The sequence below is a fragment of the Myotis davidii genome, unplaced genomic scaffold (assembly GCF_000327345.1).
Source record: "Myotis davidii unplaced genomic scaffold, ASM32734v1 scaffold642, whole genome shotgun sequence".
Lineage (NCBI taxonomy): Eukaryota > Metazoa > Chordata > Mammalia > Chiroptera > Vespertilionidae > Myotis > Myotis davidii.
This window is the reverse complement of record NW_006293957.1, coordinates 1,349,724-1,363,444: the sequence shown is the minus strand read 5'-3', so window position 1 is coordinate 1,363,444 and position 13,721 is coordinate 1,349,724. Positions and strand designations below refer to the sequence as shown.

Genomic DNA, 13,721 nt, shown 5'->3' with positions numbered 1-13,721 from the left:
GGGGGGGCAGGAGGGGCTGAATCCCCAGCGGGTCTCTGTGGGGCCCTACACCCGCCGTTCTGAGCCTCAGTTCACCTTCCACTCCGGCGTTAGCAATGCCTCTGGGAAGGTGGCTGTAAACACAGCCGATGACAAAGGGCTACGGCACCTTCACAGAGGATGAGAGCAGATGTCACAAAATTAGAAATAGACACAATCAACAGTAAATGTTCAAAGTGTTTGACTTGGCTAACAAGCAAAGAAATACAGATTAAAACAATGCATGAGGCTTCCTTCACCTATAATGTTGCTAAAATGAAAACTGTTGATTCCTGTTGTGTTCACGAGACACGAGAGGGCGGGGACCGGCTTTCGGGGCCGCAGCTCTGAGCTCCGCCCCGAGTCGGCGGTCGAGGGGGCATCTGGCTGCGGTAAACCTACAATAGTACTAACAGGCCAAGCCCCCAACACCGAGAAGACTTACATGAGTCATAATTCTTCCAATTGACAGCTACCCCAAGACCACTAGACATCTCCACGACTGTGCACTGACACGCTGACATGTGAGTGATAGGTTACCAATTGAAAACAGTTGGGCACAAACTGAACATAACAGGAAAACCTCAATTTGGCAAAATATCTGACATATGTAGCTGTTTGAAAGGATAATTCATTGGCATATTAATTTGCATTTTGTTCTATTATAGAAGAACCAGAAAGAAGTATAACAATTTTTCTCTGCTTCTCTTCTATCCCTGCCTTCCCACATCACCATGCCCCCCGCACACCCACAGAGGGAGCAGCCCCCTACACGCCCACAGAGGGAGCAGTTCCCCGCACGCCCACAGAGGGGGCAGCCCCCCGCACGCCCACAGAGGGAGCAGCCCCCGCACATCCACAGAGGGGGCAGTTCCCCGCACGCCCACAGAGGGGGCAGCCCCTCATGCTCTAGGAAGCGTGTGCTGCCCTTTCTTGTGAGATGTCTCCCTCCACTAAGGAGGTGAACTGACAATTGCTGGTGAGGCTTCTGAGGCTTAGAGAGGGAAGGCGTTCCAGGGCCCAAGCAAGGAGGCTCCAGTGCAGGTGGAGGGGCGGGGAGGCGCTGTGGGCTGGCCCCCCACCGTCATCCTGGGAGATGCAGAGAGACCTGGCTGGGCCTCAAGGGAAGGCGGGCCTTGCTGGAGCTTCCTGTGTCTAGAGGCCTTTCCAGGACTGACCTTGACAAAGAGTAAACCCGGGCGCCTTCGCAGGACCCAGAGGGCATGGAGGGAGCCGCTGGTCGCAGCCGGGATCGGGCGTCCTGATCTGCGAGATCAGAGCTTACCGGATCCCATCTGTGTACAGTGACGTCTATGAAGCATGTGAGCAGGCTGGGCACATGCTGGACAATCCACAACCTGTGTCCGTGCCTCCTGGGAAGCCCGCGGCCACTGCTCCTGCCGGGAGGGATTCACTGGCCTCACAACGTGGGCTCCTCAGCAGCTCAGGCCAGGAGCCCCCCTGCACTTGGTGGGGTACCAGGCAGGAGGCGAGGGCCTGGGGCTCCTCAGCCCTCAGCACTCAGCAGCTGCCTGTTTGAAAGGTGCACACCACACTCTGCTCTGACCACTGATAGTTACAGGGTACCTCGCCCTCCTTCCTGAAACTGCACGGCATTCATCTGGGATTTCCCAACCGCTCTAAGAGACAGGCCAGGGCATGACGTGCTCTGGTTTGAGACGGTGGAAAAGAACCAGAGCGGAGCCCGTGTCCAATGAGCCTAATGAGCCCTTAGAAGCCATTTACGACACCTCACCAGGGGCTCTGGTGGCTGGAACTGTCTCCCATATAGCAGCCTTAAAGCAGTCTCTTTGGGAACCCCAGCAGGGCCCTGCCTAGCCTGCCCGTGCTGCGCGTGAAGGCAGCAGAAGTGTGTCTGCATGTGTGTGCATGTGTGTGCATGTGTCTGTGTATAGATATATGCATGTGTGTACACATGTGTCTGTCTGTGTGTGCGCACGTGCACGTATTTGCTTCTGCCTCTCCATGCATGATGACGATTCTCCTGGGTGGCCAAGAAGGGGTAATACCAGTGTAGAAGGCAGGGAATGGGGTCTTTCTGACAGGAGCCGTGAGTCATCCGAGTCCATCAGAATCAGGTAGCAGGAAGGGCGAGGGGCAGGAAATATGATGGACAGGATGGGCAGGGAGCATGACAAGCATGATGGGCAGGGAGCGTGATGGGCAGGAGGCCGATAGGCAAGAAGCTGATGGGCAGGAAGTGTGATGGGCAGGAAGACTGATGGGCAGGAAGAGTGAGGGGCAGGAAGAGTGATCGGCAGGAAGAGTGATGGGTGGGGAGAGTGATGGGGAGGAAGTGTGATGGGCAGGAAGACTGATGGGCAGGAAGAGTGAGGGGCAGGAAGAGTGATCGGCAGGAAGAGTGATGGGTGGGGAGAGTGATGGGGAGGAAGTGTGATGGGCAGGAAGACTGATGGGCAGGAAGAGTGAGGGGCAGGAAGAGTGATCGGCAGGAAGAGTGATGGGTGGGGAGAGTGATGGGGAGGAAGTGTGATGGGCAGGAAGACTGATGGGCAGGAAGAGTGAGGGGCAGGAAGAGTGATCGGCAGGAAGAGTGATGGGTGGGGAGAGTGATGGGGAGGAAGTGTGATGGGCAGGAAGACTGATGGGCAGGAAGAGTGAGGGGCAGGAAGAGTGATCGGCAGGAAGAGTGATGGGTGGGGAGAGTGATGGGGAGGAAGTGTGATGGGCAGGAAGACTGATGGGCAGGAAGAGTGAGGGGCAGGAAGAGTGATCGGCAGGAAGAGTGATGGGTGGGGAGAGTGATGGGGAGGAAGTGTGATGGGCAGGAAGACTGATGGGCAGGAAGAGTGAGGGGCAGGAAGAGTGATCGGCAGGAAGAGTGATGGGTGGGGAGAGTGATGGGGAGGAAGTGTGATGGGCAGGAAGACTGATGGGCAGGAAGAGTGAGGGGCAGGAAGAGTGATCGGCAGGAAGAGTGATGGGTGGGGAGAGTGATGGGGAGGAAGTGTGATGGGCAGGAAGACTGATGGGCAGGAAGAGTGAGGGGCAGGAAGAGTGATCGGCAGGAAGAGTGATGGGTGGGGAGAGTGATGGGGAGGAAGTGTGATGGGCAGGAAGACTGATGGGCAGGAAGAGTGAGGGGCAGGAAGAGTGATCGGCAGGAAGAGTGATGGGTGGGGAGAGTGATGGGGAGGAAGTGTGATGGGCAGGAAGACTGATGGGCAGGAAGAGTGAGGGGCAGGAAGAGTGATCGGCAGGAAGAGTGATGGGTGGGGAGAGTGATGGGGAGGAAGTGTGATGGGCAGGAAGACTGATGGGCAGGAAGAGTGAGGGGCAGGAAGAGTGATCGGCAGGAAGAGTGATGGGTGGGGAGAGTGATGGGGAGGAAGTGTGATGGGCAGGAAGACTGATGGGCAGGAAGAGTGAGGGGCAGGAAGAGTGATCGGCAGGAAGAGTGATGGGCCGGAAGAGTGATGGGTTGGAAGAGTAATGGGCAGGAAGCCAATGGGTTTGAAGAGTGATGTGCAGGAAGAGTGACGGGCAGGAAGCTGATGGGCGGGAAGAGTGATGGGCAGGAAGAGTGATGGGCAGGAAGAGAGATGGGCAGGAAGAATGATGGGCAGGAAGCCAATGGGCAGGAAGAGCGATGGGCAGGAAGAGAGATGGGCAGGAAGAATGATGGGCAGGAAGCCAATGGGCAGGAAGAGCGATGGGCAGGAAGAGAGATGGGCAGGAAGAATGATGGGCAGGAAGCCAATGGGCAGGAAGAGCGATGGGCAGGAAGAGAGATGGGCAGGAAGAATGATGGGCAGGAAGCCAATGGGCAGGAAGAGCGATGGGCAGGAAGAGAGATGGGCAGGAAGAATGATGGGCAGGAAGCCAATGGGCAGGAAGAGCGATGGGCAGGAAGAGAGATGGGCAGGAAGAATGATGGGCAGGAAGCCAATGGGCAGGAAGAGCGATGGGCAGGAAGAGAGATGGGCAGGAAGAATGATGGGCAGGAAGCCAATGGGCAGGAAGAGCGATGGGCAGGAAGAGAGATGGGCAGGAAGAATGATGGGCAGGAAGCCAATGGGCAGGAAGAGCGATGGGCAGGAAGAGAGATGGGCAGGAAGAATGATGGGCAGGAAGCCAATGGGCAGGAAGAGCGATGGGCAGGAAGAGAGATGGGCAGGAAGAATGATGGGCAGGAAGCCAATGGGCAGGAAGAGCGATGGGCAGGAAGAGAGATGGGCAGGAAGAATGATGGGCAGGAAGCCAATGGGCAGGAAGAGCGATGGGCAGGAAGAGAGATGGGCAGGAAGAATGATGGGCAGGAAGCCAATGGGCAGGAAGAGCGATGGGCAGGAAGAGAGATGGGCAGGAAGAATGATGGGCAGGAAGCCAATGGGCAGGAAGAGCGATGGGCAGGAAGAGAGATGGGCAGGAAGAATGATGGGCAGGAAGCCAATGGGCAGGAAGAGCGATGGGCAGGAAGAGAGATGGGCAGGAAGAATGATGGGCAGGAAGCCAATGGGCAGGAAGAGCGATGGGCAGGAAGAGAGATGGGCAGGAAGAATGATGGGCAGGAAGCCAATGGGCAGGAAGAGCGATGGGCAGGAAGAGAGATGGGCAGGAAGAATGATGGGCAGGAAGCCAATGGGCAGGAAGAGCGATGGGCAGGAAGAGAGATGGGCAGGAAGAATGATGGGCAGGAAGCCAATGGGCAGGAAGAGCGATGGGCAGGAAGAGAGATGGGCAGGAAGAATGATGGGCAGGAAGCCAATGGGCAGGAAGAGCGATGGGCAGGAAGAGAGATGGGCAGGAAGAATGATGGGCAGGAAGCCAATGGGCAGGAAGAGCGATGGGCAGGAAGAGAGATGGGCAGGAAGAATGATGGGCAGGAAGCCAATGGGCAGGAAGAGCGATGGGCAGGAAGAGAGATGGGCAGGAAGAATGATGGGCAGGAAGCCAATGGGCAGGAAGAGCGATGGGCAGGAAGAGAGATGGGCAGGAAGAATGATGGGCAGGAAGCCAATGGGCAGGAAGAGCGATGGGCAGGAAGAGAGATGGGCAGGAAGAATGATGGGCAGGAAGCCAATGGGCAGGAAGAGCGATGGGCAGGAAGAGAGATGGGCAGGAAGAATGATGGGCAGGAAGCCAATGGGCAGGAAGAGCGATGGGCAGGAAGAGAGATGGGCAGGAAGAATGATGGGCAGGAAGCCGATGGGCAGGAAGAGTGATGGGCAGGAAGCTGATGGGTGGGAAGAGTGATGGGCAGGAAACGTGATGGGCAGGAAGAGTGATGGGCAGGAAGAATGATGGGCAGGAAGCCGATGGGCAGGAAGAGTGATGGGCAGGAAGAATGATGGGCAGGAAGCCGATGGGCAGGAAGAGTGATGGGCAGGAAGAATGATGGGCAGGAAGCCGATGGGCAGGAAGAGTGATGGGCAGGAAGAATGATGGGCAGGAAGCCGATGGGCAGGAAGAGTGATGGGCAGGAAGAATGATGGGCAGGAAGCCGATGGGCAGGAAGAGTGATGGGCAGGAAGAATGATGGGCAGGAAGCCGATGGGCAGGAAGAGTGATGGGCAGGAAGAATGATGGGCAGGAAGCCGATGGGCAGGAAGAGTGATGGGCAGGAAGAATGATGGGCAGGAAGCCGATGGGCAGGAAGAGTGATGGGCAGGAAGAATGATGGGCAGGAAGCCGATGGGCAGGAAGAGTGATGGGCAGGAAGAATGATGGGCAGGAAGCCGATGGGCAGGAAGAGTGATGGGCAGGAAGAATGATGGGCAGGAAGCCGATGGGCAGGAAGAGTGATGGGCAGGAAGAATGATGGGCAGGAAGCCGATGGGCAGGAAGAGTGATGGGCAGGAAGAATGATGGGCAGGAAGCCGATGGGCAGGAAGAGTGATGGGCAGGAAGAATGATGGGCAGGAAGCCGATGGGCAGGAAGAGTGATGGGCAGGAAGAATGATGGGCAGGAAGCCGATGGGCAGGAAGAGTGATGGGCAGGAAGAATGATGGGCAGGAAGCCGATGGGCAGGAAGAGTGATGGGTAGGAAGAGTGATGGGCAGGGAGAGTGATGGGCAGGAAGAGTGATGGGTTGGAAGAGTGATGGGCAGGAATAGTGATGGGTTGGAAGCGTGATGGGCAGGAAGCCAAGGGGCGGGAAGAGTGATGGGCAGGAAACCAATGGGCAGGCGCGCTATGTGAGCGGTTGTTAAGACTCTGCCAGCACTCCCTTCTGAGTGTCCCCCCACAACTCCACACACAGCAGCGGTGGGAACCCTGACTCACTCCTGACAGTGCCATCAGCAGGCAGGCCTTCCCAGCTCCTCCCTCCTAGTGCGTGGGGCTTGACTAGCTCCTGCAGCTTTGCCCATGGCAGGGGGGCCATGTATGTTCCTCACCAGGACGCCATGCGGATGAGAAGCGCCTCTTGGCTTCTCCTCGGTGGCGCAGTGCCCGGCGGGGCTCTGTTTGGTCCCCAGGAGACCAGTCGCCAGGCCCAGTGTGGAGACAGGACCGGAGGAGGAGGCTGGGCCCTGGAAGAGCCAGGCCTGGGCTGTCCTTGAGAGGAGGAAGGAAAGGCTTGGAGAAGGAGGCCAGCCCACCCGCTCCTCAGAGGATGCTGAGCGCTGGGATCACTGCTGGGGCCGCTGACATTGAGGATGGTCCCAGGACAAGGCCCACAGCCCTGCCATGTTTGGAAGGCAAGCTGTCCTTTGATGGAAGAGTGCCCCCACATGGATAAGACTGTGAGCCTCAGGGGAAGGCAGGTGGCGAGAGCAACCCAAGAACTTGTCTGCACACATGCATGACCCTTGGACAGGGACCGGTGTGCTGAAGGCCTGGGGCGGTGGGGCGGCTAGAAGGGGCATAGGGGGGTGAGGGAGGGCACAGCTGTAATGCCTTCAACAATGAAGAGTTTTAAAAAGAGTAAAATCAGAGTGCTTGCTGTAAACCAGAGCCATCTTGCCGCGCCTCCGCAGCTCCCTGAGCAGCCCTGCGAGGAGGAAACTGGCTTCACAGAGGAAGCCAGACAGCTGGCCAAGTCACAGGAGTGGCCAGTGGAGCCAAACCAGCCTTCAGCCCTCCCAACGCGGCCGCGGCAGCCTGGCGCCTCCGGGCCTGCAGAGGCCCTGAGAACACAGCGTGGCAGCTGTCCTGCGTCTCAGACACGATTCGAGGCAACCGGCCTTGTTCCCTGCAGACATGGTCATGTGACAGGTACTAGCCTCTTCCTGACCTTTTGTACCGTTTTTTAAAATAAGGTCAAATAACAAAAAGGGAATAACGGGCATAAATATAACAATGAAAAATAAATGTTTTCTAATAAAACTTTCCACAACAAGTTATTACTGCTTCCAAATTATGACAAATTTCAAACATTGCTGGGAATTAGTCAGGCATTTAGCATTCAGTGTGCCCAGCGGGGGGAAGGGGGGGGCACAGGTAAGGGGGCAGTGGCATAGGCCGTTTCTGGCATTTGGAGTCATTCATACCTAAGTTCAAATCCTGCCTCTGCCCTGATTAAGTTACACTGAAGAGCCATCGAGTCTCTGAGCTGCCTCGTGCCTTCAAGTGGGAGAGCACAAGGTGAAGGTCCCAGGGACTCAGTATCCCAACCCAACCCTCCTGCAGCCCCAGGTGATCACATCCCATGCAGCAGCCTGGATCCCTCCTCCTGTTTGAAACGGTTCCTTCGCGTGGCTTCCAGGACCCCACCTGCATCAGCAATATCAGTGCTCCAACTGAGCAAAAAGTATCTAAGAATTTCAACTAAAAGCAGATTGTTAGAAAGGACAACATAGCTAGACCCAAGTATGAAAGGCCATCAAAATCATACTTTAGCCTGGCTGGCACGGCTCAGTGATTGAGCGTCAACCTATGAACCAGGAAGTCATGGTTTGATTACTGGTCAGGACACATGGCTGGGAGTGGGCTTGATCCCCAGTGTAGGGTGGGCAGGAGGCAGCCAATCAATGTTTCTCTCTCATCATTGATGTTTCTATCTTTCTCTCCCTCTCCCTTTCTCTCTGAAATCAATAAAAATATATTTTTAAAAAAGAGACGTACTTTAAACATAACGAAACAAATCAGTTAAAAGTGCTAATCGAATCTGTAAGGGCTGCAGTAATATCAGATAAAGTGTATTTCACAGCAAAAAGTTGCTTCATAATGATAACAGGTTGATTAACCAACTGGATATAAAATCCTAAACATTTATGCCTCTTAGAAAAAAGCCTAAAAATATATTACACAGCAACTGGTAAAACTGCAAAGAGAGCGAGGCAGTCACACTAAAGTGGAATATTTGATACCTCTCCCTCAATAATTGGGAACGAGTGGACGGAAACCACCAAGGATGCGGAAGACACACACAACACCATCAGCTACATTGCCTGGCTGCGTTCACAGGGCAACCACAGACCCTTCAAATGCACGGGAAACACTGATCAAGAATGACCATACGCTGGACTGCAAATAAGTTTCAGTAGATTTAACAGGAGTCGAAGAGTAGAAACTGTTCTCTACCTACAATGGAGCTAAATTAAACATCAGGAAGAGAAAAGCCCCAAATATTGGAAAACTAAGTAACACACCTTGGAGCAGCCATGGGTCAAAGAAGAAATCAAAGGTAATACAGGAAGTGCTTTGAACTGAATAACAATGAATACACACATATCAAAATTTGGGGGACGCCATTAAATCACTTAAATGAAATGTGTAGTGTAAATCCATGATCTCAGCTCCCCCCAAGTAAGATGCAGATACAGAAGGCAACTAAGCACAGGCAGATGCTTGGCATCGGTCGGGAAATGAAGTCACAAGCACCGCAGCGCCAGACACACCACTCCAATGGCCGGTCCGAGCCCATCACCCCGGGACAGGAGAAGGCGCAAAGGCACAGGACTTCTCAAACTTGAAAGAGTCTTAAAAAGTCAAACATGTATCTACCATCTGACCCGGCAATTCCACGTGTAAATATGCACCCCAAAATGAAAGCAGGTATCCATACAAAGACTTTCACAGGAATGTTCATAGCAGCCTTTTTTGTAATCATCAAAAATCTAGACCTGCCAAAACCGGTTTGGCTCAGTGGTTAGAGTGTCAGCCTGCGGACTGAAAGGTCCCAGGTTCAATTCTGGTCAAGGGCATGTACCTGGGTTGCGGGCACATCCCCAGTAGGAGGTGTGCAGGAGGCAGCTGATCGATGTTTCTCTCTCATCGATGTTTCTGACTATCTGTCTCCCTTCCTCTCTGTAAAAAATCAATAAAATATATTTTTAAAAAAATCTAGCCCAGCCTTAGTCGGTTTGGCTCAGTGGATAGAGCGTCAGCCTGTGGACTGAAGGGTCCCATGTTCAATTCTGGTCAGGGCACCTGCCCAGGTTGCAGGTTCGATTCCCAGGGTGGGGAGTGCAGGAGGCAGCTGATCAATGATTCTCTCTGATCATTGGTGTTTCTATCTCTCTCTGCCTCTCCCTTTCTCTCTGAAATCAATAAAAATGGAGGAATCCTTCAGGAGGTGGGCATTTGATGAATCGGAGGAGGAGGAGGAGGAGGAAAAGGAAAAGGAGGAGGAAGGGGAGAAGGAGGAGGAGGAGGAGGAGGAGGAATCCTTCAGGGGGTGGGCGTATGGTGATGGAGGAGGAGGAAGAGGAGGAGGAGGAGGAGGAGGAGGGAGTGGGGGATCCTTCAGGAGAGCTGACATGTGGTTACACCCTCTCCTCTGCAACACCTACCCAGGAGGAGGCCGGGGCGTGATTATTGAAGAGGCTGCCAAGCCACAGAGGAACCTGGTGTCGCCATGCCTTCCAGGGCCAAATCAGTGGGACAGGCAGTCAGTGGGGAGACTTCTCATTCACCGCCTTTAAATGTTAAAATCATCCGGCCCCACTAGCTGGTTGAGAATGTGCACACTCCCACACCTGTACTCACATGTGCACACGCACTCACACTCACAAACATACTTATGCATACACATGTATCCGTACACACTTGCACACACATTCTACATACATGTACTAGTATGCTCACACAGTCGGGTGACACCCACACCTGCAACCTCCTGCAGGAAATGCAGCCTCTGTCCCTTCTCATTCTTTTGTCCCCCTCTTCTGCCCCCATTCTCTAGCCTACCCTAGTCGCTCCAGCCTCCCTCACCCTCACGGAACACCTGATACAACTTCTGTGTGACACTCGGCTTGTCTGTGCCTCAAGTGCAGACGCGTTCCCTGGTTCCCACCTGCCCCAGAGCATCCTGGCAGGTCCTGGCAGGTCTCCGACCTCCTGTGTGGGCGCAGTGGAGCCTGGAATCCACTGCAGCACCCCTAGTCAGAACTGGACATGAAAAGCTCATCCCCACTTTCCCCAAGGGTGGGAGGCTTAGTGAAGGCACGCCCTCCCCTTTCTGGGCTCCTACCTCATTGACGAAGACCCAGTGGCTGTCCTTGGAAGCCAGGTTGGTCTCCACGGCCTGCAGAGAGAAAGGAAAGCCACATGAACAGAAGCAGCCAGAAGCTGCAGGCATCGGGATGACCATTGAGGCAGGGGTGATAAACACGGTTCTCGCAGAGTTTTCCCCACATGCTGTCCCCTGGGGTCAGCTCTGGCGGCCTTGGCTCCGCGGCATCTGAATGCACATGTCTGAGTTCCAGCTGCCCCAGAGCTCGCGTGCCAGCCATCCTGCAGGCATCTCAGAGCCCAGGCCAGCACCCCTCCCCCGGAGAGTGCCCACCCACACTTCTCTGCAGGGGCATGGGGGGAGAAGTGTCCCCTTGGTCTAGGCCAGGTGAGAGGGTGGGAAGTCTGGAGGGGGTTTGTGGCAGTGGGTCCAGCTGTGCTGAGTGACACCTGGGAAGATGGTGCTCACCACTGGGGCGCCCAGCCGCCTTCAGTGCTCAGGACCCATAGAACTGGCTCTTTCTCTCCTGGGCAGTGCCCCACCCATCCCGTTCTCTCTCTACCCCATAGCGCTCGCCATTTCTGTGCTTGAAGAGTTACCGGTATTTATTATTGGTGTCTATCTCCTCCACCAGGTGGGGGTCTCCATGAGGTCAGGGGCCATGTCTATTCTGGTCACAGTATGTTCTAGAAACTTACAACATAACCAGCACATAGTAGGTGTTCAATAAATGTTGAAGGCGTGAATGAACTGTCGGTGGGCAGAGCAGATAGGAGCCTGTCACGTACACTGTCTCTCAGATATCTTTGAGTTCCTTTTGGGAAAAAGCAGGGAGAACGGGCAGTTTGCAAGCCTGTGCTGTTAAGTCCTTCCACCTGCACGGCCACATGCTCGCTTGGTGCCCAGCCCTGGCAGACTGCTATCAGATCCTAGTCCTCTTTTATTTTTATTTTTTTGTATTTTTGCAATGTAATTTTTACCCTTTTAGTTGAAAAATACAGAAAAGTAAGAATCATCCCTTAACCTTGTCCCATTTTTTAAAAATGTGCCAATGTAGTAAAATGCCCCATTGTCCCTCCAATTTCCCCTCCTCGAGGTCATTTTAAGTGTTTCCATCCAGAAGTGTCTGGTCACACCTGCAAGCACACACATCAGACAGCTGTCTTTACTAAAACAGTGTCATTGAACACACACCAGGCGGCATCTGTCACTCCTGACTTATCGATGTATCAGGAATGGCCTTCCTGGTCAGGACCAAGATCTGAGTCCTCTCAGCAGATGAGCACACAAGTGACCCCGCGCGTGAGGCCCCGGCCTCAGCACTGTCACCGCATCAGCAAGGACGCATTTGCTGGCTGACAGCAGCACGTGGAGACCGCGCCTGGGGGCCTAGCCCGCTCTCGCCACCACGTCCCCACAGATGGAATCACGGCACGGAAGAGCAGGGTCAGCACAGGCTCTCCCGGGCCATCGGGTGGAGACACAGACCCTTCTCCAGACAGAGCACCAGCCCACGGACAGCCCAGCCCACGGACAGAGTGCCAGTCCACAGATACAGAACCAGCCCACAGATAGAGCCCCAGCCCATGGACAGAGCTCCAGCCCACAGAGAGAGCTCCAGCCCACGGACATCTCCAGCCCACAGACAGAGCTCCAGCCCACGGACATCTCTAGCCCATGGACAGAGCTCCAGCCCACAGACATCTCTAGCCCATGGACAGAGATCCAGCCCACAGACAGAGCTCCAGCCCATGGACATCTCCAGCCCACAGACAGAGCTCCAGCCCACGGACATCTCCAGCCCACGGACAGAGCTCCAGCCCACGGACATCTCCAGCCCACGGACAGAGCTCCAGCCCACGGACATCTCCAGCCCACGGACAGAGCTCCAGCCCACGGACATCTCCAGCCCATGGACAGAGCTCCAGCCCATGGACATCTCCAGCCCACGGACAGAGCTCCAGCCCACGGACATCTCCAGCCCACAGACAGCACTCCAGCCCATGGACAGAGCTCCAGCCCACAGACAGAGCGCCAACCCACGGACAGAGCTCCAGCCCACGGACAGAGCTCCAGCCCACGAATAGAGCCCCAGCCCACGGACAATGCCACTGTCAGCACATGTAGCAGCCTCTGGCCCGGCCTGTTCCCTGGTAATGGGAAGAAAAGATCTTTGCTCTCAAGGCTGAGAAAACACCATCACTAGCAGCTTTGCCCACCACCCCAGGTTAACCTCTTCTCATTGCCTGGGACCACTACTGCACTTGCATTTCTTAAGTGGGAGCCTGTGTCGCTTCCTCTTGGACTAAAGGAATAGTCAATGGAGGGGAAACCCTGCACCTGGAGGCCTTCCAGCCACAGTGCTGAGCATTTATTTACCACGTGCCAAGGCCCGATTATTTCTGTGCTCATTGTTGGCAGCTTATCTAGGCACCTTATCTAGGGGCAGGCGATAATGAAAGCTTGTGGACAATTAGCATCTTTTTAAGCCCAACTATAACCCTTCAGAACTTTTCCCTGGGAGCCCAGGGCCTGTATTTTCCCAGTGACAGACATGGAGTAAGTCTAAGACCTGCTTCTCCTTTGCACAACACGCCTTTTAAGAAGGCCTGCTTCCGTGCAGCGTCAGCCTCCGTGCCGCGTCAGCCTCCATGTCGCGTGTGAAGGGAGTGAAACCCTCATCCACACTCCCGTTTTCAAGGCAGGGGAGTGGCTGGATGCAAGGCTGTGGTGGATTTGAGAAGCAAAAGCAACCATCACGGGGCCTGAGTGTCAGAAATTATGTCAGAACCACGAGGAAGCTGTGGTAATCACGAACCATCTCAGCACTCGGGGCTCCCAGGGCCAGCCTGCTTGGGAAAAGAACCCACGATTCTAGTCCAGCTACTGCTGTTCAGTCGGCCTTCCCTCCAGAACCTCTTGGGGTGTTGCTCTCATAAGAAAACTGCCCAACGTCCCCCCGATTCTGTGGCTCCTGCTTCGGGAATATCGTACTGCTGGACCCCGTGGGGCTCCCTGGACTCTCTGTGGATCTCCTTTCCCGGGAGACAGCCCCTGACCATGTGAGTTATGGTTCCCACTCACCCACTGCCCTGCTGAGCTCCCTGGAGGCCCTCAACCCTGGGCGGCAGGAGACACTGCCGGGAGCCAGTCCATCCTTGCTGTTTCAAGGGACCTGGCATATATGGCATACTGTTCTTAATATGTTTGCTCACCTTCTTGGCACTATGTGTTTTAACCAAGGTCACCTCTCCGAGAAAGGTTGTTTCCCCAGGTAGAGATTTTCCCCTGAAGTTAGGGAGGGAATAAAACCCTTCACTA

At 54.8% G+C, this 13,721-nt stretch overlaps 1 protein-coding gene across 1 annotated transcript in view; it reads right to left on the bottom strand.

Annotated features, from left to right (window-relative positions):
• Positions 1-13,721, bottom strand: part of GRID1 (glutamate ionotropic receptor delta type subunit 1) — a 664,185-nt gene that overhangs the window by 264,249 nt on the left and 386,215 nt on the right. The window contains exon 6 of the mRNA XM_015566676.1: positions 10,419-10,472. Coding sequence (XP_015422162.1) covers positions 10,419-10,472 — 54 coding nt within the window. The remainder of the gene's footprint in view (positions 1-10,418; positions 10,473-13,721) is intronic.